Source organism: Somniosus microcephalus, chromosome 5, assembly GCF_052327205.1.
Source record: "Somniosus microcephalus isolate GS21.2 chromosome 5, FLI_Smic_1.0, whole genome shotgun sequence".
In the NCBI taxonomy this organism is placed as follows: Eukaryota; Metazoa; Chordata; class Chondrichthyes; order Squaliformes; family Somniosidae; genus Somniosus; species Somniosus microcephalus.
The window spans coordinates 72,919,826-72,944,733 of record NC_140991.1 but is presented as its reverse complement, the minus strand read 5'-3'; the positions used below and the strand labels follow the sequence as shown (position 1 = coordinate 72,944,733).

The following is a 24,908-nucleotide window of genomic DNA, read 5'->3' as shown; positions in this document are numbered from 1 at the left end:
TGAGGCATACAGGAGGGCAGGTATTACTGCTCTGTAGACCATGAGCTTGGTGCCGGGTTTGAGGTCCTGGTCTTCAAACACTCTCTTCCTCAGGCGACCGAAGGCTGCACTGGCACGCTGTCATTGTTTTGATATACATCAAAACAACTAGAGGACTGTATGTGATGTAGATAGTTTGGATGTAGTGCCCTTCCTGAATCAGGACTTAATTTTACACCATTTAATTTTCCAGTAATATTTTGAATCTTTTAAATGCTGTTGCTAAGAACTTCAGAGAATAAGTGAGTGAGTGAGCGTTATATAAAAATACTAGCTGCGGGAGGCCCGGCGTTGCCAGGGCAGTTTAGAGGGCCGTGCGGTTGACGGCCGCCCGCTGCCGCTCCCCCGCTCTGTGTGTCGGGCCGAGCGGTTGTGAGGCCCGGCCCGAGTGACCCCCAACTCACCTCCCGCTCCTGCGGGCCGACGCAGCTGCCCCGCTCGCTGTTGAGGAAAAGCAAGGGGAAAAAATGGCGAAGTTTCGGGAGGCTACAGGATTAGGTCCCGCCCGTGACGCACCGATTGGTCAACCATCAGGTCACTGAACTGTAGGATTGGTCAACCGTCACGTCACTCAACGCTAATGAGCGGTAGGATTGGTCAACCGCTAATGAGCGGATTTTTGAATGTTTTTTGTACACTGTCGGAACAATTTTTGTCTGACCAAAAAGTAAATACGCCTATGACACTCCCCTGATCATCAGCTTTCTTTTGATATAACTTTTGGTACGCTCCATAATTTTTGAGTGTATAGCTGACAGACAGACAGACATTGTCATTTTTTTTATACAAGATGGCGACGACTAGGAATCAGCTGAGATTTGCTCCACAGAGACACTCAGTGGCCAGAGGTGCAACTATATAACAGTTGTCTTGGCAAAATTGAATTGGAAGTGTTGACATAACGATAAATGCTGACAAAGTGTGATCAAAATTGCAGTAACAGTAGTGTGCACTGTATGCAAGTTTTTTTTATAATACTTGCAAATCTATTTAATTTTTGTGATTTTTCTTTTGACTCATTGTAAAATCATTATGTATGTGAAATGGCATCTATTATTAAGAATTCCTGGGACCTCTAAATTTAGTTATTTGCTTAAAAATTAGGTTTTGTCCACTTTTTTTTCCAGACTTGCTACATCTGTGAGGAACAAGGCCGTGAAAGCAAAGCAGCAACCGGTGCTTGTATGACTTGTAATAAACACGGGTGTCGACAAGCTTTCCATGTAACTTGGTTAGTATATTATCATTAAGTGAAAAATGGGCTTAAGGGCTCCCTCAATGACTCAAATGAATGCATAACTAGTGGTGCCATGCTGAGCTACATAAGTCAGGATGATCTCCAGTATTTTCTGGTCTGTGCTGAGTTTGCTGATCTCACCTAGGACAACAGTGGTGCTGCTACATTTGGCCTTGGCACCTTTGGACTAGCAAGAGGGGCAATTTTGCAACATTTCTTGTACCAGATAATTATTTATTTATAGGTACAGAATATTGCACATATAGATGCCGACAAGCACAAGATTTGCGTTCAACTATGATGTTCCTCGCAATTGAAGTATCTGTTGGCAATCTTGTCTAGACTCACAAATGAACAATAGGTTTTGGGCTACCTGCTGATGTGTGGAACAGCTCCCCAGTATGATGTGGTAGCTTCAGGAGAGGAAGCGAGAGAATTTGGAGGGGGGGGAGATAGGAAAAAGAATGAGATAGAATTACATAGAATCTACAACAGAGAAACAGGCCATTCAGTCCAATTGGTCTATGCCAAAGTTAATATTTCACACAAGCCTCCTCCCATTCTCCTTACCTCTTCCCCCTCCCTGCATTTCCCCAGATTCCTTTCTCCCGCATATATGCATCAAGCCTTCCCATAAATACATGTGGAAGTGAGTTCCACATTCTTGCTGTTTTTGTAGAATGGAGACCAAAACTGTGCACAGTACTCCATGTGGTCTACCCAAGGATCTATATAAATTTAGCATTACCTCCCTTCTTACAAACAGTCCTCTGCAGTGGAACACTTCTCTCGCATATTTTGCCAATTTTGTGGACTGGACTAAAGAGGCAGCTCTTGTGTTTTGATCTTTGGACTATTTCTCTCTGTGACATACATATCTTTACCAAGACTTGCTGAAGAACTAGAATATGTTTTTTTTCCTCAAGTGACATCAGGCCCTTCAAGTGTATCCCTATCTCTGGTAACTCCTACACCGGAGCATGTCTCTATCAACTTACATTAAGTGCAAGTGGGGATTGTGGAGAAGAGAAACCGCGAAATGGAATAAGCTAATATTTACTCCCCATTTCCCAATAGCATCGCCTTCTGTTGGGGTATGGTTCAGCGGGTATTGTTCGACCTCTGGAACCTTGCCCAAGTGACTATTCTTCCTGTATGAGCGCTGACTGTATCAGAGGACTATTAATCATGGAGGGCATCATAATCAAACTTGATGCGACCCTTACCCGAAGTCCAAATGGTGCACTTTCCAGCAATAGTTACTGGATAGCAGTCAAGATTGGGAAACCTTGGATGTTCTTTTTCCTCTTCTAGCCTAAGGGTACTGTGGCCAATTGCAGCACCTCTACTTCTACTTTTATTGAACAGTTAACTGGAAATTGAACATGGGATTTAGTGGCCTGTGGCTCAGGAACACACTGACCTGACCAACTGAGCCAGTTGGAGAATTACTTAATATTGTCTCTCCTCCCCTCCTCTCCTGAAGGCGTTCACACCTTGCTGAGCAGGATCCACAGGCACTGGTTCCCCTTCAGTACCTCGCACAAATGGCTTATTCATGTATCAGCCTTGAAGGTATGTGTCAGCATTCAATTTGATGCTGGGTGGGGGATTGTGGGCATAATGGCATCATATGCAAGCTCAATGCCATCTTCACTTGACATTCATACATTTTCACCAGGGGTGTTTGAATATCAATGCAGGTTCCTTCAACAGATCAATGAGTAAATAAACTGCATCATGTGGTACCTGGCCATTTAGATCAGCAGGGTCCTAAGTTTGACACCTGATCTTTGTTGAGTTAGTTGATTTCATCTGGCCCAGTAGTTGGTGTGCTTCAAAATCAAATCAAATCAACTTTTATTGTCATTGTTAGTGCACAAGTGCAGTACAACGAAATGTAGGCTTGCGGCTCCCGAGAGTGTACACTTAGATTAAGACATTTAAACATTCAACATACATTTGGCTTGTAATACATTAACATAAACATAACCATAATAAAGTGCATTGGCAGATGTGCAGGCTTTAGAGTTTATTTGTGGAGTTCAGTAGGATGACAGCCCTGGGAAAGAAGCTGTTCCTAAATCTGGTCGTACGAGTGCGAATGCATCTGTAGCGTCTCCCAGATGGCAGGAGGGCGAACAGACTGTGGCTGGGGTGGGTAGGGCCTTTGATGATGGACCGTGACCTCCGTAAACAGCGTTTCTGGTATATGTGCTCTATGGTCGGTAGCCGGGTGCCGGTAATGCGTTGGGCAGTTTTGACTACCCGCTGCAGGGCTTTCCGGTCATAGTAGCTACAGCTGCCATACCATACTGTGATACAGTTTGTCAGGATGCTCTCTATTGTGCAGCAGTAAACGTTAGAGAGGATCAGGGGTGACAGGTTACATCCCTTCAGCCTCCTTAGGAAATATAGACGCTGCTGGGCCTTCTTCACCAGAGAGGAGGTATTGAGGGACCAGGAGAGGTCTTCCGTGATGTGGACTCCGAGGAACTTAAAGCTGTCCACCCTTTCCACCACAGCCCCATTGATGTGGATGGGGGTGTGACTTCCGCCTTTAGACTTCCTGAAGTCCACAATGATTTCTTTGGTTTTCTTGATGTTAAGGGCCAGGTTGTTGTCGGCGCACCACTTCACGAGATGCTGGACCTCCTCCCTGTAGGCTGACTCATCGTTGTTGGTGATCTGGCCTACTACCGTGGTATCATCCGCAAACTTGATGGTGTTGGAACCATGAACAGCCACACAGTCGTGGGTGAAGAGGGAGTGGAGGAGGGGGCTCAGCTAGGTTCCTGTTTCTGATTGCTAACTTCTGTTCCTTGTTGCAAAGCGCATGTCTGTTAGTATTGAATGAGGATAGGATTGGGATTGACTGATACCCATATTGTGAAATATCCTGATCACTGTCAATGCTTATGCATGAAGATAGCCACTTAGCTGAGGTAGTGGCGGGCTGCTGGTGCTTGTTGAATCATACGAATCATTGTTTTTAGAAGAAAAGGGGTGACAATGGTGTGACTTATAATAACTTGAAGATCTGAGCTGTATTTAAACAGCTGAAAGTTTAATCAGTGATGTTTCTGTGTGCCTATGTCATTGTCTGGAATTGACACCTGATAAAGGCTAATATCTTATGATTTTGTAACTGATATTTCTAAACCTTTTCAGCTCCAATATTGGGAAATGTAAAAATGCATATATGCTATCATTCGAATGTTGTAAAATATTATATTTTGGAAGTAAGGATATGGAAAGGAAATACACCTTAAATGGTTACATTTTAATGGAGTAGAGGAGCAAAGGGGCCTTGGTGTACAGATACACAAGTCACTAAAGGAGGCACAAGTAGATAAGGCCCTAAAAGGTCAAATGGAATCTATAGTTTTGTATCAGAGGTGTATAATACAAAAACAATAAAGAAAAAGACCTGCATTTATATAGTGCCTTTCACAGCCACCAGACATCTCAAAGCGCTTTACAGCCAATGAAGTATTTTTGAAGTGGAGTCACTGTTGTAATGTGGGAAACAATGAGGCGCTGTTGAACTTAGTTGGGCTGAGTTGGAGTATTTTGTACAGTTTTGGCCATCCCATTAGAGAAAGGATATAAAGTAATGGAAAAAGTGCATCGTACATTCACTAGGATGTTACTAAGGATGAGAGGTTCCAGTTATGAAGAGAAACTTGAGCAGGAGGGCTTTTCAGTAGAGCTGAGATGGTTCTATTGGGTGACCTAATGAGAGTTCTTAAAGATTATGAAGTGTTAGGATGAACCAAATACTGAGGGATTGTTTCCAGATGGTAATGCATACTCTTCCTATAGAGGCACACTCCACTAACCCAAATTCAGACAACCTAGGTGCATATCGGCAGAGCTATGGTTTGGGGCCATCCAGTTGGGCGCAGCAGTACTACTGGAGTTTAATTATCCAAAAACTGTATAGCTACTAGAATAGAGCTATGGTAAGCTTCATGTTGCTAGTTCAGCCTGGACCATCTAGCTGTCATGCCCTTGGCTTGCAGAGTTACCTAGAAATGAACAGGAAGAATCTCAGCCTGCGGTGACGAGTCTAAACCACGAGCTTCGATTCATGAACCAGGTCGCTGGTCAGTCAATAGTGCTTGGAAGTACTGCAGGCCAGCTTGGTTCAGATATTCGATTACCAAGTCTGCCACAGGGGGTCGACTTGGCTCTGGATATTTATCACCAGGTTTTGCATCTTGGAGTCACTTCAGTCCCAAAGAAACCTGACTTACCTCCCCTTCTTTTCTCCCTTCCCCAAAGCAGGTTAGTCACTGGTTTGTCATTAGACAACTGGCAAGTGTGGATTTGAGCCCTGGCTAGATGTACAGCAGGTATCTGGAGTAAGCAGAATGGTGAGCAGCACAACTCGCAATAAAATGTTTGCGTGCTTTGGTACCATCCTCCTGACTACATTGTGAACAATTAATATACCCTATTGGAGGTGTGGAGCTTCAGCAATATCTGCTGATCTCTCCGCAGTGCAATCCAATCACATTAGACACATGACTCTGAATATATACATATATATTTTCTCATATCTAACTGCCAGGTAATGCTTTCCACCTGCTATTATCTAAATACTGAGGCCAGTTGTGGCAACCGAATTGCTGCTCTGGCTGAGACAATTAATTTCGTATAGACCAGGGGTCAGACTTGGGACCTTCCAGTTTTTGTGACACAGTACTATTTAAAAAAAAAAAAAAAAAATCATCCTTACTCACTAGACCATTGGGGGAATTCCAGACTTGGGGAAAAAAAGTCTTAAGTATAGCAGTGATACAGGGGTTTTAACAGTACAAATCAAAGAAAGCTTGGAAGATCCAAGGTGATGAAGTTTTACTGGATGAGTGGAGAGGGTAATAGAAAATGAGCTATTGCAAGAGAAGAAGCTAGAACAGCATTTAAAGTAGCACTTTGGAATATTGCGAAACTATTGGGGGAGGGGAGGAAAGAAGGAATGGATAACTTAATACACAGAGGCAACCTATTGAGATTTTACAGCATGCAATTCAGTATTTTTGCTAGTATTATCTTGACTTTTCTTTACTGTTTTTTCAGTGCACAGCTGGCAGGACTTCTGTGTGAAGAAGAAGGTTCAGAAGCTGATAATGTTAAATACTGTGGCTACTGTAAATACCATTTTGGTAAATTGGTAAGTGCTAAGAATTTCCCATAGATAACGGTAAGAATTTTGTAAAAAGAAAAATCCAAAGTAACAACCCTTTGTGATTGAATTGAGTTTCTTCAAGCAAGCAGGGGGAAGTGTTCTACCCTAACAACAGTGCCTGCTAGATAATTATGCTACTCTACTGGTGGTATACATCTTGTAGTTCTGAGCTCACCATTTCACTTCTGATGTACTGTGCCACTGATTTGGTAGAAAGGTATGTGGACTGCCTGCTAATCTGAAGATTATCAGCTAACCAATATATAAAATATTGAGTATTCAATTGGTGATGAAATAGTGTTAAACTAGAGTTTTACTAGTTTAAAAAGCTGGCGTTGATCCATTTCAATAAATGGAGCTAAGAAATGAATATAAAGAGAGAAAGTGACATGCCTAAATGCACTACAATTTATCGTACTATTTTCAAATTTAGACTATTCAGCAAGCATTGCAAAATCATTTTATATACACATTTTAGTTATTTAAAAAAAATGTTAAATGGAATTTTAAATCAAAGCATCAAACTAAAAAGTTAACATGGTTGACCTTTGTTTACAGTCTGTCTAGAATGTTGTGTGTAAAATACTGGAAAGTAAAGTGAAATGGTCCAGAAGAAGCATTAAAATGAAAATGTATGGTTCTTTATAGGCAAAGAATTGTCTGGGGTAAGGGGTTCTGCTGTTATATATCACCCCTTTGCACTTCAATTTTGAGAACAGTTTTTGCTTTCAAACTGGAAGCGATCTATTCCGATGAAGGATTTTGCAATAGCCTAGTTGAGGACTTCTAGAGATTTATGTACTGTAACATCCAGGTGTTTCTCCCACTCAACAGCCTTGAGTATGCAACCCTGCATGGCATGCACATATGAAAATTATGGACCAAAAAAGGTCATCTGGTCCATTAGGCCTGCCCCAGACAGTTGTGTTGCCTGAAGCATCAGGTTTAGACACCCTTACCCACCAGCAGCCATGTAGTCTCCCAGGAGAGGCAGAGAGGCAAAACGGCAGATAAAAACCGAAGGCCAATTGGGAGTGGGGGAATATCTGGAAAATTCCACTTCGACCCTATTGGGCAATTGAAACCAGCCCAGGAATCCAAGTTGACCATGTTTATATTACCTGGTATTTTACCATTCTTTTAAGACATGATCTCCACCACAGCCAGGAACTGGTCCATCTCTCTTTAAAAGGTATGCAGAGAGCCAGCACTCCCCGCACAAGCCGGCATTTTGTTCAATTGGGGAAAAGAAGAACCGCCTAACATCTAACATAGCCCTATCCTTGCGTAGTGTAATACGCATAACATCTGATCTTTCCCAATCTATCAATAGGAACACAATTCTTTAACTATTTTATATACCCCTATCAAGTAACATCAAAGTCTAGGCATCTCTAAAGCGACTAGACAAGCTTTTTAAGCCTATTTGAGTGACTTAAGTTTATTTAAGGTGGCATTAGCCCTACCCGAGTACATAACACTACATTTATCTGTATCAGATCTGGCAAACACACAGACCTGCTCCCTATTGCATCTAGATCTGCCTGTAATCTCTTTTTCTCATCTAAGGTACTAACACCTGCATCTGCAAACTTGTGGACAGTTCCTCCAATGCCGTCATCCAGATCATTGAAAAAGATGAAGAGCAATGGCCTCGACACTGATTCCTGAGGGACTCCACTAGTTACTAGACCCCATGCCGAACCGCGACTGTTAATAACAACCTGATGTCGATGAGAATGATATTCCTGATCAACCCAAAATCTGCCACTGGTCCCACAGGACTCAGTCTTATTGTGTTGCACCTTTTTAAAAATTCATTCTTAGACTGTGGGTGTCGCTGTCGAGGCTGACATTTATTGCCGTAGTTACAACTAAGTGGCTTGCTAGGCCGCTTCAAAGGATAGTTAAGAGTCAACTGCATTGGTGTGGGACTGGAGATTTCCTTCCCTAAACAGTAGTAAACCAGTTGGGTTTTTACAACAACTTCATGGTCACTTTTACTGATACCAGGTTTTTAAAACTGAATTCAAATTCTCAAACTGCCATGGTGGGATTTGAACCCACGTTCTCTGGATTATTATTCCAGGCCTCTGGATTATAAATCTAGTATAACCACTATACTACCTTATCTTAACGGCTTTTTGAAAATCAAAGTATATAATGCCAATTAAATAATAAATCAGTAACTAACATGTAAGTACTGCATGATGTCTTTACTGCTCTGATGAGCAGGCCTTCATGCCCGTTAGCGCCATGTTAAGCTGTGCGAAGTCAACACTTGGCGAGTGAAATGCTGGGGTGATTGAAAATGGAGGTGGAGAGGCAGCGACCACTGGAGTCTCTGCCTGAGCTCAGAGACAAGCTTTTGAGGATGTAACTCATAATAGATAAGGGAGAACCAGTGGATGTGGTGTATTTGGACTTTCACAAGGCTTTCGATAATGTCCCGCATAAGAGATTAGGGTGTAAAGCTAAGGCACATGGGATTGGGGGCAAGGTATTGACTTGGATAGAGAACTGGTTGGCAGACAGAAAGCAAAGAGTTGGAATAAACAGGTCTTTTTCCGAGTGGCAGGCAGTGACTAGTGGGGTACCGCAGGGATCGGTCCTTGGACCCCAGCTATTCACAATACATATTAATGATCTAGACAAGGGAACTAGATGTAATATCTCCAAATTTGCAGACGACACAAAGCTGGGTGGGCGTGTGCGCGGTGAGGAGGATGCCGAGAAACTCCAGGATGATTTGGACAGGTTGGGTGATATGGCAGATGCAATATAATGTGGATAAATGTGAGGTTATCCACTTTAGTGGCAAAAACAGGAAGGCAGATTATTATCTGAATGGCAATAGATTGGGAGAAGGGGAAGTGCAACGAGACCTGGACGTCCTTGTGCACCAGTTGCTGAAGGTAAGCATGTAGGTGCAGCAGGCGGTTAAGAAGGCAAATGGTATGTTGGCCTTCGTAGCGAGAGGGTTTGAGTACAGGAACAAGGATCTCTTGCTGCAGTTGTACAGGGCCTTGGTGAGACCACACCTTGAGCATTGTGTGCAGTTTTGGTCGTCTTATCTGAGGAAGGATGTTCTTGCCATGGAAGGAGTTCAGCGAAGATTCACCAGGCTGATACCTGGGATGGCAGGAATGACGCATGAAGAGAGATTGGGTTGATTGGGCTTGTACTCGCTGGAGTTTAGAAGACTGAGAGGTGATCTCATTGAAACTTATAAAATTCTGACAGGACTGGACAGACTAGATGCAGGAAGGATGTTCCCGATGGTCGGGGAGTCCAGAACCAGGGGACACAGTCTAAGGATAAAGAGTAGGCCATTTAGGACAGAAATTAGGAGGAATTTCTTCACCCAGAGAGTGAACCTGTGGAACTCTACCACAGAAGGCGGTGGAGGCCAGTTCATTAAATATATTCAAGAAGGAGTTGGATATATTTCTTAAGGCTAAAGGCATCAAGGGGTATGGGGAGAAACATAGAAACATAGAAGATAGGAGCAGGAGTAGGCCATTCGGCCCTTTGAGCCTGCTCCGCCATTCAAAGAGATCAAGGCTGATCATCCAAATTCAGTACCCTGTCCCTGCCTTCTCCCCATATCCCTTGATCCCTTTAGCCTTAAGAAATATATCCAACTCTTTCTTGAATATATTTAATGAACTGGCCTCCACTGCCCTCTGTGGCAGAGAATTCCACAGGTTCACCACTCTCTGGGTGAAGAAATTCCTCCTCATTTCAGTCCTAAATGTCCTACCCCTTATCCTTAGCAGGGACCGGGTACTGAATTTGGATGATCAGCCATGATCGCATTGAATGGCGGAGCAGGCTCGAGGGGCCGAATGGCCTACTCCTGCTCCTATCTTCTATGTTTCTATGTTGAGGAGCACTTCAACTAAATCAGACCTCCCGCTTCCCATTCACCAACAGTGCAACAATTATTACCACTCTTCTTGCATCCGAAATCCGATTGCGTTCCTTCACTCCAAACTTATGGTTGTTGCCCTCACTGCACCATAAAGACACGCATCAACGCCAAATCCATATGAAAACACAAATTTATCAAACATATCAAGTCAGCATTGACAAAAAAATGACTAATTACCTTTGTGCAAGCCTATAGTGCCTGCCTTGTGTGCTCGTTTTTCTATTCTGGTGCTCCTTCGAATAGCTACAGCTTGGGAGGTTGAAGGCTGCTGCGCTCCCATTGAGGAAACTTCAGATGGCCTTGGAGGATGACTTGGAGCAGCTCTGGGCCTAGATGGCCCGGCTGCAGCCTGCAGCATCTCTGCATAGACTGCAGCAATCTGGACTGGCTCGCTGAAGAAAGAAAGAACTTGCATTTATATAGCAACTTTCACGACCTCCGGACAACCCAAAAAGCTTTACAACCAATGAAGTACTTTTGAAGTATAGTCACTGTTGTAATGTAGGAAACGTGGCAACCAATTCGTTCACAGCAAAGTTCCACAAACAGCAATGAGATAATGATCAGTTAATCTGCATTTTTTAGTCATGTTGGTTGATGGATAAATATTGGCCAGGACACCGGGGGGGGGGGAGCTCCCTTGCTCTTCTTCAAAATAGTGTCTTGGGATCTTTTACGTTCACTTGAGAGGGCAGATGGGGCCTCCGTTTAACGTCTCATCTGAAAGTCGGCACCTCTGACAATGCAGCACTCCCTCAGGACTGCACTGGAGTGTCAGCTTAGATTATATGCTCGGAGGGGGATTTGAACCTACAACCTTCTGACTCAGAGGTGTGAGTGCTGCCACTGAGCCACGGCTAAGTGAAACCAGCAAGGGCACTGGCGAGGGAGCAAACATGCTGTTCTCTTGAGAGACGACAGGGGGGTGCCTCTCCCATGGAGCCAAGGCCACACTCCTGGGGTGGCGCCTGAGCACTCCTAGGGCTCTGCTGGAGAAAAGATTTCAGGTGTGATCTCGCGCCCTGGAAGCCCCTTTTAACAGTGGCCCCCAAAGCCAAGGTGGAAGCCGCCTGAGCTTCCATGTCAGCAGTGTGAGCTGCCATAGTAGCCCTATGAGCTTCCATAACTGCATGGAAGCGGTCGTTAGATGCTCCATCATGGTGGGTTCCACTGCGTTGTTGTTGGAGCTGACCACTCGTTCCATGTTGGATCGCATGGTCTTCATGCTCTTCATGTGAAGCCTTGAGATAAGTTGGAGCTTGACTCATTCATGTTCTGCAACATTATGTGCAAGCCCCTCGCATTTCCCACTGTATGTTTGAGCCTTCTAAAGTAGCCTGGGCCCCTGAAGTCAGCATCGGAGTCCTCTGCAGCGGAACCAGTATGTGACTTTTCACTCTGATGAACTGGCACCTGTGGCATCCTATCCCCATGCCCTAGCTCCTGCGCACTTGTGCCCAGTGAGTCACACTGCTGATCCCTCCTCTAACCTAGCTTCTAAAGTCCATGTGTTGTCAGTATCTAAGCTGGTGCTTGTGAGAGTCAGATCAAGTGGCTGTGCATCTTCAGGAGCACCTCGTTCTTCTCCGCTGGGTGAGGGGCCTCAAAATTCTCAGCAGCTGAACTGAAAGAAAGGGACGTGGGTTAGCTTGTGGTATGAGGGAGAGCAGAGAGGGTGTTGAAAGCATCTACAGCTAGTCATGCAGAGTGTTCAGTGGGGAAAAGTTAGAAGAGACAAAGGATTAGGTATAAAGAAACCTTGTGCGACGTCTCCTTCAGCATCGCCAGTGGTCACGCCTCTGCTCTGGCCCTTCCCATGATGGGCAGGATGCCCTCTTCAAGAGGGGAGAGGGTATGAAGACAGGCTCTTCCTCCTCCAAAGCCAGCCTGTTGCCTTGTATTGTGTGTGACCTTCTCCTGCAAGAAAGAGTGAAGTCTGTTACTGAGAGTCTATTGAGATGTTTGAGAATGTGGCTGTCATGCTGGAATTGCTGACAGTCTATGTGTGAGATGTGAGTTATGGGTAATAGTGAGTGTGGAGGTTTAGTGAAGTGTGCTTCAGTGATTGTAGGACAATGCAGGGTAGTGGAGGAGGACAGTGTTGTGGGTGCTGTGAGGTGTAATTAATGAGACTCTGAGTGGTACAGCTGTGATAAAGTATTTTAGCAGTCTTACCGTAACAACTCTCACTTGACTGGTCATTCAGGATTGGTTGCTTCATAAGTCATAGAATTATACAGCACAGAAGGAGGCCATTCAGCCCATTGTGCTGGATCTTTGAAAGAGCTATCCAATTAGTCCCACTACCCTGCTCTTTACCCATAGCCCTGCAAATGTTTCCTTTTCAAGTATATATCCAATTCCCTTTTGAAAGTGAAATCATTGAAATATTTTCTTGGCTCCTGGCATTGATGCATTTAGCAATCTCTTCCTACTTAGTGGATGCCTGGAGAGTTTCCTGCAGCCTGGGGAGTTTGGGGTGGGGGGAGGGGAAAGAAAGGATGCCCCACCCCCTCTCCAAGAACCAGCAAACCTTGGTGCCTGCTCGCTCGCTCGCTCGCTCCCTCCTTCAGCCATTTCTTGAATATGTTCCATAGTCTTTGCAGTAAGAATACACCCCCCCCCTTTAAAAGATTCTGGCTGCCTTAAGTAGTATCCTGGATTCCTGACACTGGTCCCCCCTGTTAGGCGTGCAGCCAATGAATAGTGCTGGCCAAACGTGCAAATCTTTGTAATTATCAAGCAGCACAGATATTGCGTGTTGCCTGCATTGAAGTTAATTGGCACAGCTAGTCCCTGACCCCCTGCACAGCTGTTTTCGGGCGTGATCCAATTTCTAGGCCCTAGATTCCTATGGGCAATGAATGTAATCTATTTAAAGTCATTGGAAGACATGTGGAATGTTCAGCATGTTAAATCATATCTTTTGAATAGTGCAATAATTTCATGATTGCTAGGATGGCGTGTGAGCAGCATAGAAATCATAAGTATGTTTTAAAAAAAAACAAACAAAAAAAAAAAAATCTCTTAGCATCTCAAACAAATTTGATTTCCCCCCCCGCCAATGCCAAACTTTTCACTGTGTGGTGCCTTAAATAAAACAATTGCCTATATATAGAAACAAAATACTGTGGATGCTGGAAACCCAAAATAAAAACAGAAAATGCTGGAAATACTCAGCAGGTCAGGCAGCATCTGTGGCGAGAGAAACAGAGTTAACGTTTCAGGTCAATGACCTTTCATCAGAACTGGAAAATGTTAGATATGTAACAGGTTTTAAGCAAGTACAGGGGAAGGGAAAGGGAGGAAAGAGCAAAAGGGAAGGTCTGTGATAGGGTGACTATGAAGTTCTTTTTCATCGCATGATACCGTTTTACTTGCTGTTGGTATCAACCTGTGAATTGTTCAGCTGTCTTGAAATTAACCATCTACCCGAATAAATTTGTTTTGCTCTTGCTTAAAGCGAAAGTTTTTCTTAATTTTTTTTTTTAGAAGAGAGGCAAGCATTCATCTAGTGCATATGACCAAGCTTTGAATGATTCCTCATCTTATTCTCAGGACAAATCAGTTTCATTCTTAGAAAAGGAGAAAAAAGTATGTTGAATGATCTGTAAAGATAGTTGTGTGTAGTGCACTGTAGTCAGTTTTTTGAACTAAAAACTAAAACTTGTTCAACAGAATGCTTTTAAAAGTTGCAAATGGTTTTATTGCAAAAGAAAAATGAATTTAAGGGGGATCGCAAAGACCCAAGTGCACATTCATAAGAACTAGGAGTAGGCCATATGGCCCTTCGAGCCTGTTCCACCATTCAATAAGATCATGGCGGATCTTTGACCTCAACTCCACTTTTCCGCCCGATCCCCAGATCCCTTGATTCCCCATCAGTCCTTGAATATACGCAATGACTCAGCATCCACAGCCGCTTGGGGTAGAGAATTCCAAAGATTCACAACCCTGAGTGAAGAAACTCCTCCTCATCTCAGTCTTAAATGGCCGACCCCTTATCCTGAGACTATGCCCCCTAGTTCTAAACTCTCCAGCCAGGGGAAACAACCTCTCGACGTATACCCTGTCAATCCCCCTCCAGTATCTTGTATGTTTCAATGAGATCACCTGTCATTCTTCTAAACTCGAGAGAGTATAGGCCCATTCTACTCTCTCATAGGACAGCCCTCTCATCCCAGAAATCAATCTAGTGAACCTTCGTTGCACCGCCTCGAAGGTGACCAAAACTGTGCACAGTACCCCAGGTGTGGTCTCACCAAAGCCTGTACAATTGTAATAAAAGTTCCTTACTCTTGTACTCTAACCCCCTTGCAATAAAGGCCAACATGCAATTTGCCTTCCTAATTGCTTGCTGTACCTGCATGCTAACTTTGTGTTTCCTGTACGAGGACACCTAAATATTTTTGAACATCAACATTTAATGGTTTCTCACCATTTAAAAAATATTCTGTTTCTATTCTTCCTACCAAATTGAATAATAATAAAATGTTGCATGCACTATAATTATTCATCCAAAGAAAGTAGTAAGAGCTGCTAAAAGGGAATAAGAGAAAAAACTTGCAAGGGATATTAAGGACAACATTAAAGGTTTTTACAAGTAAATTGAGAGAATGAAGGTGGCTAAGAGTAATGTAGGCCCCTTAAAGAGACATGCATGTGATAATGGACTAGAACTTGCTGGAGCGGGGCATCTCATGATGTACACCTTCAGCTCAAAAAATCTTCCCGTCTGAGGTTGCTGGAACGTGCGACCAGATAACAGCGTGGCAAGGGCAACAGGGCATTTGGGACCTCGGTGAACAGCAGAAACGACAATGTATCTTCTTAACCAATGAGATTTAAGGATTGAGAAATAAACAAGAACGACTGAGCAGGGGGGGTGAATTAGATTCAAATCAGATACAGAAAAAATCGGAGGGACAAAAAAGCAGGAAAGAAAGATTGGGTTAAGAGAGTGAGAAAAAAGAGACAGAAAGGAAAAGAATAAAAATTTTAAAATTTGACCTTTTAAAAATCTCCAACAATAATTCACTGCCTGAAGGAATGAGACTACAGTTTAAATTTTTCAGTTGCAGGGCCAGCGAGGTTGGCAGTTACTAACAATTATCATGTCCTTGAAAGGGTACTTGTGTTATTAATTAGAGTTAACTTTGTGGTGGTGAGTTTAATTGGCAATTAATGTGCAAACCCAGAAAGTTCTTAATAACAGGGAGGCGAGATGCTGTTTGTGCAAAACAAACTGCAGAGCGTCGTAATTCGACCAGCAAGTTCTGGAGATTTGCAACTCACGGCGTATCTCTTAATCCCCTGAACTTGCTGGCAGGTTTGCACATAAATAACGGTGTGCTTTGTTCACGCACCATTTTTCCCTCCAGCAGTTTCTGGCCCATTGTAATTGAAAATCAGGAAATGGCTAAATACTTAACTCTGTATTGGTCTTCACAGTAGAGGATGAGGATAAAGTACCAGAGATACAAGAAAATCTAGCAATAAATCAAGAGGAGGAATTTATTAGATTTAATACAAGTAAAAGAAAATGGTAATGCAGAAAATAATGAGACTAAAGATAGAAAATCTCCAGGACCTGATAGTTTCCATCCCAGTGAATTAAAAGATGCAGGTGAGAAAATTATAGATGCTCCAGTCATGATCGTCCAAAAAACTCTTAATTCAGGAATTGTCCCCTTGGATTGGAAATTTACCATTGTCACTCCATTATTTAAGAAGGGTAGGAGAGATAAACTAGGAAATGATGGGCCTATTAGTCTAATGTCTGTTGTGGGGAAGTTAGTAGAATGTGTTATTAGGGACAGTGATTGAGTACTTGGGCAGAGAGAGCCAGCATGGTTTTTCTGTCATTTCTAATGAACCGGGTGGAATTTTTTTGAGGTAGCTAATGTGGTAGATAAGGGAGTATCTATGGATATTATTTATATGGACCTCCAGAAGGCTTGTGACAAGGCTCCACGTAAGAGACTGTTAACAAAAATGAGAGCACATGGAATTGGAAGCATCCTATTGACGTGTAGGGAATTGGTTAGGTAGGAGACAGAGTAATGGGTATGTAATCAAATTGGCAGAATCTGACTACTGGTGACCAATGTTCCCTTTAAGCTGCACGGCCGCACAGCTCTCTGGACCTCCCGCTCAGCTGGCTCGCCGGCTTTTCAGTGAGAAAAACTGCGCATGCACGATATTTTGAATGGGAGCTGCGCACCCAAAAAAAATTAATGACAACATTGGTGATTCCCAGGGATCTGTACTAGAGGATATGTATAGCTTTTCACTATATATTTATAAATGTCTTGCATGAAGGAATAGAGCCGTATATCCAAGTTTGCTGACACCAAGTTAGTGGCACAGTAAATAGTTCAGATGGGAGCAGAAAGTTGCAAAGGGACATTGATAGATTAAGTGAGTGGGCAAAACTCTGGCAGATGGAGTTCAATGTGGGGAAGTGCGAGGCCATCCACTCTGGACCAAAGAAAGATAGATCGGAGTATTTTCTAAATGGTGAGAAGCTACAAACTGGATCAGCAGAGAGATTGAGGGATCAAAGTGCAAAAATCACTGAAAGCTAGTGGACAGGTACAAAAAATAATTTAAAAGATAGGAATGTTGGCTGTTATCTCAAGAGGGCTGGAATACAAAGGAGTGCAAGTTATGTTGCATCTATATAAAGCTCTGGTTAGACCCCATTTAGAGTACTGTGTTTAGTTCTGGGCACTGCACCTCAGGGAGGATATATTTGCCTTGGAGGGGTGTAGTGCAGATTCACCAAAATGATACTAGGGCTAAGAACATAAGAAATAGGAGCAGGAGTAGGCCAATCGGCCCCTCGAGCCTGCTCCGCCATTCAATAAGATCATGGCTGATCTGATCCTAACCGCCAATCCACTATCACAGAGGGGTTTAATTATGAGAACTGGTTGCATAGAGTAGGCTTGTATTCTCTTGAGTATAGAAGATTAAGGGGTGGCCTAATTGAGGTGTTTAAGATGATTAAAGGAATTGATAGAGTAAATAGAAAGAAACTATTTCCTCTGGAAGTCCAGAACAAGTTGGCATAACCTTAAAATTAGAGCTAGGTCGTTCATGGGTGATGTCGGGAAGCACTTCTTCACAAAAAATGTAGTGGAAATCTGGAACTCTTTCTTCCACCACACCACCCCCCCCCCCCCCCCCCCGCCACACACACACACACACACACACACACACACACACACACACACACTTGAAAATTTAAAAAGTGAGATTGATGGATTTTGTTAGGCAAAGGTGTTAAGGGTTATGGAACCAAGACGTGTAGATGGAGTTAAGATGCAGATCAGTTATGATCCAATTGAATGGCGGAACAGGCTCGAGGGGCTGAATGGCTTACTCCTATTCCTATTTGAATAACCTAGTTAATTAAATGTAATAAATTTAGTTGTAAAAGTAGGCCCAGGATCTGTACACCTTTAGCTTGTTTTCTGTACATATTAGTCTAGTCACTGCCTATCCTTAGTCAATAGGTCAAAAATTAGTTTTCTGAGTTTCCTATTCATTAAATTTAGTCTTTTTTCCTTTTGTAGCTATTTTTGGCATTAATTTTCACTTGTATGGCTAATTGCCATATATTTCACAGGGGATTGTCATCTTTGAATAAAACTATAAGAGCATGACTAAGTAGTAATTTGCTTGTCTGTTGTGCTGTATTGCTAATATTTTTTTCAGATTCCAGCACCAGACAGTATAAGAATAAGTTTGAAAAATATTTGCTCCTATAGTTTAATTTTAAAGTGTGTAGATAATGGGGTTTCATTTTTCTGTATAATTGGGTGCAAAAATTGTATTATAGGGATACAAAATACTGCTAAAATAGGGTGCAGTAAGCTGCAGAAATTGTGTGCTGAATGCGAGTGTGTAACAGGAAAATCACGTATTCATAATTATACTCTTGGTCAAGGTGAATTAGATAGAGTACGATTTACTGTATCATATTGCCTTGGAGAAGGTGCAAAGGACATAGAATGGTACCAGGGATGAGGGACTTCAGTTATGTGGCGAGACTGGAGAAACTGGGATTGTTCTCCTTGGATCAGAGAAGGTTATAGATGATTTAATAGAGGTGTTCAAAATTATGAGGGGTTCTGATAGAGTAAATAGGAAGACACTGTTTCCACTGGCAGGAGGGACAGTAACCAGAGGTCACAGATTAAAGACAATTGGCAAAATATCCAGAGGGGAAATGAGAATTTTATTTTTACACCATGGGTTGTTAAGATGTGAAATACACTACCTGAGAGGGTGGTGGAAGCAGACTCAGTAGTAACTTGCAAAGGAGAATTGGATATATACTTGAAAAGGAGAAATTTGCAGGACTATGGGGAAAGAGTGGGTAGTGGGACTAATTGGATGTCTTTCAAAAAGGTGGCACAGATATAATGGGCTGAATTGCTGCCTTCTGTGCTGTATGATTCTATGATATTGCAAAATAATTTAGAAATCAAATGTAGCTGATTTCATGCATATTTTTTCAGATAAGCAACAGTTAGAACTTTTGTATGTGCATTACTCATTTAAACACAGATGCTGTAGAAACTCATACTTTATCCTCTTGGAACCACATTATTTCTCCTCTCATTGGCAGCCCTCTGGTACGTTGCCTAAATGACGACTTTATGTAGTAATCTAGACAGAGTACCGACAGGCTTTTTGACCATGGAAGAACTTGCTGTTGAGCCTGATACTATCGTTGTCTGAAACTCTCATGCATGCATTTTCCGGCAGGGCTGACTGAATGGGGATCAGGAGTGGTAAATCTATTTGTGATATTCTGTAGCCATGCTGGGACTATCTTTTAAACTTCCAAAGTAATTTTCAACTTATTACCACAGTTACTGAGAAATGTGAATATCTAAGTGTTTTGACTAAGTCAGCAAGGAATCTGGATATCCTGAACCAGGCATGTCTGCATACCTGACCCTTCTATGTTGACTACCAATAGTGAATTGCTGAAAGCTTAGCTGTCTGGACAGTGTTATCTATTTTAGCCTGGAAGCAGTCGCTAGCCAAAGCAAAAGTCTGATTTACTGCAACACTGATCTGTGCAGATTGCTTCTGGATCAAAATGTTAAGTGTTAGGTAAGCTGGTTTTTGCAATCAGTTATTAAACTATTTAACGAATGTCTCCTAAATCGAGAAGTTCCAGCAACACCAATGCAGAACCTGCCCTTAATGTGTCAGCTTGGCTTGGTTGGTAGCACTCTTACCACAGATTGTAGCAGTCTTTCCTCTGAATCAGCAGATTGTGGGTTCAGATTTCACAGTGGACTTGAGATCATGATCTAGGCTAATGCTTCAGTGCAGTACTGAGGGGCTACTGCATTGTTGCAACTGCCATCTTTCAAATGCGTTGTTAAATTGAGACCCATTTGCTTGCTTAGGTGGACAAAACAGTCTTGTGGCACTATTTGAAGAGGAGCAGGGAGTTGATTCTTTTCCTTCAACTGATACCACCAAAAAAAAGGGATTTTTTGCTGTTTGTGGGTCCTTGCTGTGAGATTGGTTTCTGTGTTTGCTTACGTAACAACAGTGACAGCACTTCAAAAGTAACGCTCTGGGATGTCCTGAAGATGTTCATTTTGCAGGTGCCTGGTTTCGTCTTCTAGCCGTTAGACTGATTTGGGACCATGTAGCTTGAATACTTTCTAATGAGGAGAATGAGAGGTGACAGAGTTCAGGTGCAATACGGTGGCATAGTGGTTAGCACTGTTGCCTCACAGCGCCAGGGACCCGGGTTCGAATCCGGCCTCGGGTGACTGTGTGGAGTTTGCACATTCTCCCCGTGTTTGCGTGGGTTTCCTCCGGGTGCTCCGGTTTCCTCCCACAGTCCAAAGATGTGCGGGTTAGGTTGATTGGCTATGATAAATTGACCCTTCGTGTTAGGGGGATTAAATACGTGGGGTTACGGGGATAGGGTGGGACATGTGTTGGTGTAGGGGTTACGGGGATCGGGTGGGATATGTGTCGGTGCAGGCTCGATGGGCCGAAATGGCCTCTATCTGCACTGTGGGGTTTCTGTGATCTGTGATTTCTGTGAATACTAGATATGGATCCTTAGGTTGATGATTTGAGATCCGTTCTGTTTTGTAAGTGGAAATTGAATTACATTCAGCTAACAAGGAAGGTGCTACCTTTTGAGGGTAATTTAACATTCAGTTCAGATCATCCATACTGAGGTAGACTCCAGTTTGACCAGGACAGATCACTATTAACCACTTTTTTTAACTATATATGCAACTTTATATTGGATTTGAGCTTGCAGCCCATACACTTTTGGAGTGCCTATAACTCAATCTTGGGTATCTTGCTTAGCTTTAGTGATTTATGCACTGCAAGTGATGATAACTTGGCTTTGTTACACTCACTCTCACATTTAAGTAAGTAGCGCCCCACTCTAGGACTTGAACACAAAATCCAGGTTGACACTTCAGTGCATTTCCCGGGCTGGGGGGGGGGGGGGGCGGTATTGTCAGAGGTAATGTCTTTTGGATGAAGCCTGTCTTCCTGTTCAGGTGGACTTTAAATACCCCATGGCTCTATTTGAAGAAGAGTAGGGGAGTTTTCCCCTTGTCCTGGCCAACATGTATCCCTCAACTAACACCAGTAAAAACAGAAAATGCTGGAAATACTCTGCCGGTCAGGCAGCATCTGGAGAGAGAGACACAGTTAACGTTTCAGGTCGATGAACGTTCATCAGTTCTGCTGTGTTTTTTCCAGCATTTTCTGTTTTTATTTCAGATTTTCAACATCCATAGTATTTTGCTTTCGTTTGTGGGATCTTGCTTTGCGCAAATTGACTGATGCATTTCTCTCTGTAACAGTGACCACACTTCAAAAATAAATAATTGGCTGTGTAGTGCTTTGGAACATTGAGGACAGGAAAGGTGGTATATAAATGCAAGTTCATTCTTTCTTGCTCAGGAGGATTTTAGTTAGTGACAACAATGCTAAGTGATCACAATACGATATTGATGGGATGTAAATATCTATGTTGAAGAAGGGTCAAACCCGAAACGTCAACTCAAATTTCTCTCCACGGATGTTGCCTGACCTGCTGAGTTTTTCCAGCATTTTCTGTTGTTATTTATGTTGAAACACTGCTTGGGATGATCTTGAACCTGACTCCTTTGATTTTGAGACTTGAGCGGACCTAAATTACTCTATTCTGGTGATCTAGAGGGTGATCTTTTGAGGACGAGTGGTCCCTAAAGTAGATCAGTTGGAAAGTTCTGTGACTAGATGGAGGTAGAGATTCCTGAAGACTTTATTTTGGAAAATAAGTGAAACTTTCCTTCACTGCACATAATGAATCCAGTATCGCTAATGTTACTCTGAATGCCCATTAAGATAAACCCTGGGGACTCCTTGATATTTTTCTAGGTGTATTAAGTTTTGGACTCCGAGGCGAGAGTGCTACGACTGAGCCAAAGTTGCAAAACACAAAGTTTAGTCACATCACAATACTCTGTGATTGTACTTTGCTTCCTGTGAGCAACACATTCGTTCATGGAAGTGTTTAGTGCAGAGAAAAGTTAAATTGGGATATCTGGTTTACTTGTCAACTAATTTCGCAGCAGTCATATGGGATTAGATGCCATGGGTAGAGTAAGTAGGGTTCCTCTACTCCGTCTGCTTGCTGGATCCACGTCTCACTTCCTTTCCCACTAGCATCCTACCACGTCCCCGGTCAGCCATCTGGATGTCAGGATTATCTTATCAACACACACAATAGATTCAAACCTTGTTTGCTGGCAGTCAAAACCGAGAACTCGCGTTCAGGTGTTTGCTGCTTCAGAGTCGGTCATTAATGCCTATGTGAGATTCTTGACTGCATCAGAAGCAGCTGCTTCTTCTCTTGTTGGGATGAATTTACAGTGCCAAAAGCTCTTGAAAATAAATTCAACTTTTAGACACCGGCACTTCATTTGAGCCCTACAGTTGGCAACTGTCAGTGATTTTTCTGTGTTGTGATATCATGCTTTGGTCAATGTTTTTAACCACTCTTCAAAAAGAGCACAGGTCATCCACACACTTTTTTTCCCCTGTCGGTTACAGGCAGAGTAACAGCACCACAAATATATTTGGGCAGGGAGGGGGTTTGGAATTCCCAGTCACCAACAGTTTTGCTTTCCCCCAGTCATGCTAGTACTGCCCATGATGGTAATTAGCTGCTTCCATTTTTTCCCACCAGAGCATAATAACATAGCTGTAGCTTGTAAAAAAAAAAAAAAACAATTTAATTAAAGATATAATTTGGGCTTATACCAAGATAACGTTTCAGGAATTTTAAAATGCACCCAGTTGTTGATGCTTTCTACAGGAACATCATTTACCTTTCTGTGGTAAACCACTGTCATACCTGTCTGTCTGTATGTGTATTCCACTAGGTACAGGTCTGGACATGCCTCGGCTGACTCCTCCCACTATTCCAGGTATATAAGTGACTACCTCCCAGTCCCTTAGTATTCTGGACGGGTCGACCACTCGAGACAAGACCTTCATTCTTTAGTTAATAAAAGCCTGATTGTTACTCGCTCAACCTCAGTCTTTTGAGTAATTGATGGCGCATCAATTTTATTAACTAAATTTTTTATAATGGAGAAGATCCTCACACCAGCATGCCTGGACCTGGACAGTCGGGAAGCGGACGCTTCCACCAAGTTTGCTCACGTGCTTCGAGACATTCCTGACTGCCTCCACTGTGGTCGAAACGAATGCGGACAAACTGTCCTGTTCTCCAAGGTGAACCACCGAGTGTACTCAGTCATCCGGGATGCGACCTCGTACACAGCCGCCCTCCAGCTCCTCAAGACCCAGTACACGCGCCCTGTGAACGAAGTATACGCTAGGCACCTTCTGGGGAGTCGCAAGCAACAACCTGGGGAATCGACTGAGGAATACCTCCAAGCACTGTCCGTGCTTGGCTGGGCCTGTGGGTGTAAGGCGGTAACGCCCACTAAGTACACGGAGGAACTGATCCGGGATGCCTTCGTAGCGGGCCACAGGTCCAACTACACCCGACAGCGACTGCTGGAGCAGAGTGACCTCACCCTCGACAAAGCCTCCGACATCGCACTAACGCTGGACGCAGCCTTCCGGGGCATGGATGCCTACTCCTCTGCACCGTGGACGCCGCGGGGAACGACAACCTGGGACACAGTAGGACAGCCCCATAGCACCGTGCCACCCCAGCCACAGCCCAACAATGGCCCAACTACCGCAGCAGTGTCCCAAAGCCAGACAGCAGTATCCCAAGGCCAGAAATGCTACTTCTGTGGCCAGGCCAAACACCTCAGAGCGCGCTGCCCGGCGAAGAATGCGACCTGCTCGGGCTGGGGGAAAAAGGGACACTACGCCAGCGTCTGCAAGGCCAAAGCCACCCCGAACGCCAGCTGCGCCGCGTGTGGGCCGTGCGAGCCGCCATCTTGGGCCCCCAACAGCGCCGCGTGTGGGCCGTGCGGGCCGCCACCTTGGGCCTCCCCAGCCATGTGCGAACCACTGCAGCAGCAGCCATCTTGGATGACTCCAGCCACATGGGAATCATGGACGCCGCCATCTTGGACACCAGCCGGGACGCAGCAGACCACCAACCCTTCCCCCATCTGATACTCGCAGCGACACACCGACCCCTACACTGGCCTCTGTGACGCTGGACCAAACGAGACCGCACCAGCTAGCTCAGTCCAAAATGGACGTTAAGGTAAACGGCCATGCAATAAACTGCCTTTTTGACTCCGGGAGCACAGAGAGCTTCATCCACCCCGACACGGTGCGGCGTTGCTCTCTCCCAGTCCTGCCTGCGCACCAGCGGATTTCTATGGCCTCCGAGTCCCAGTCAGCGGACATTGGCGGCTACTGCGTGGTGACACTAGTAGTAGACGGGACTGTGTTCAATAATTTTAAACTCCTGGTCCTGCCCGACCTCTGCGCTGCCGTTCTACTGGGGTTGGATTTCCAGTGCCACCTCAAAAGCGTTTGATTGTTACTCGCTCAACCTCAGTCTTTTGAGTAATTGATGGCGCATCACTTTCCATGTATGGGCCGGATTTTGATTGCGTGACAGTTTTTGATGTGGTCGACTCATAATACAGAAATGCGGTTCCAAATTCTTCAAGTTCATTTGACTGGTCAGGACCCAATTGGGATAGGATATTGAATTAATTAATAGTTTCAAGTTCAGCAATGAAATTTCAGTGCCTTTTCAATTGGAGACTTTTTGCACAATTTGTTTGAATTAAGCAACTTTGAATTAAGTGCAGCAGACTGTAATTGATGGATTAGTTCATTTCAGTTTAAACATTATCTTTATGAAGGAAGAATAAGTTTTGCTGTCAGTCGTTGCACTCCATTAGCTACCATTATTAAAACCCAGTCCAACATAATTTTCTTTCCAAAGTCTCTTAGTAAAACTAGAGCTGCTTATCGTGACAATACTCAAGGTAAGTCAGCTG

The 24,908-nt window shown here is 43.7% G+C and overlaps 1 protein-coding gene across 11 annotated transcripts in view; it reads left to right on the top strand.

Annotated features, from left to right (window-relative positions):
• Positions 1–24,908, top strand: part of mllt10 (MLLT10 histone lysine methyltransferase DOT1L cofactor) — a 280,530-nt gene that overhangs the window by 56,654 nt on the left and 198,968 nt on the right. For 7 of the 11 annotated variants that reach the window (XM_085987795.1, XM_085987802.1, XM_085987794.1 and 4 more), the window contains 2 exons: positions 1,167–1,270; positions 6,362–6,455. The exons of 2 other annotated variants lie outside the window; for them this stretch is intronic. In XM_085987795.1, coding sequence (XP_085843921.1) covers positions 1,167–1,270; positions 6,362–6,455 — 198 coding nt within the window. Of the gene's footprint in view, positions 1–1,166; positions 1,271–5,566; positions 6,456–13,896; positions 13,999–24,908 lie in introns of those variants that run through there. 2 more of the 11 variants (XM_085987805.1, XM_085987801.1) reach the window with 2 other exon arrangements.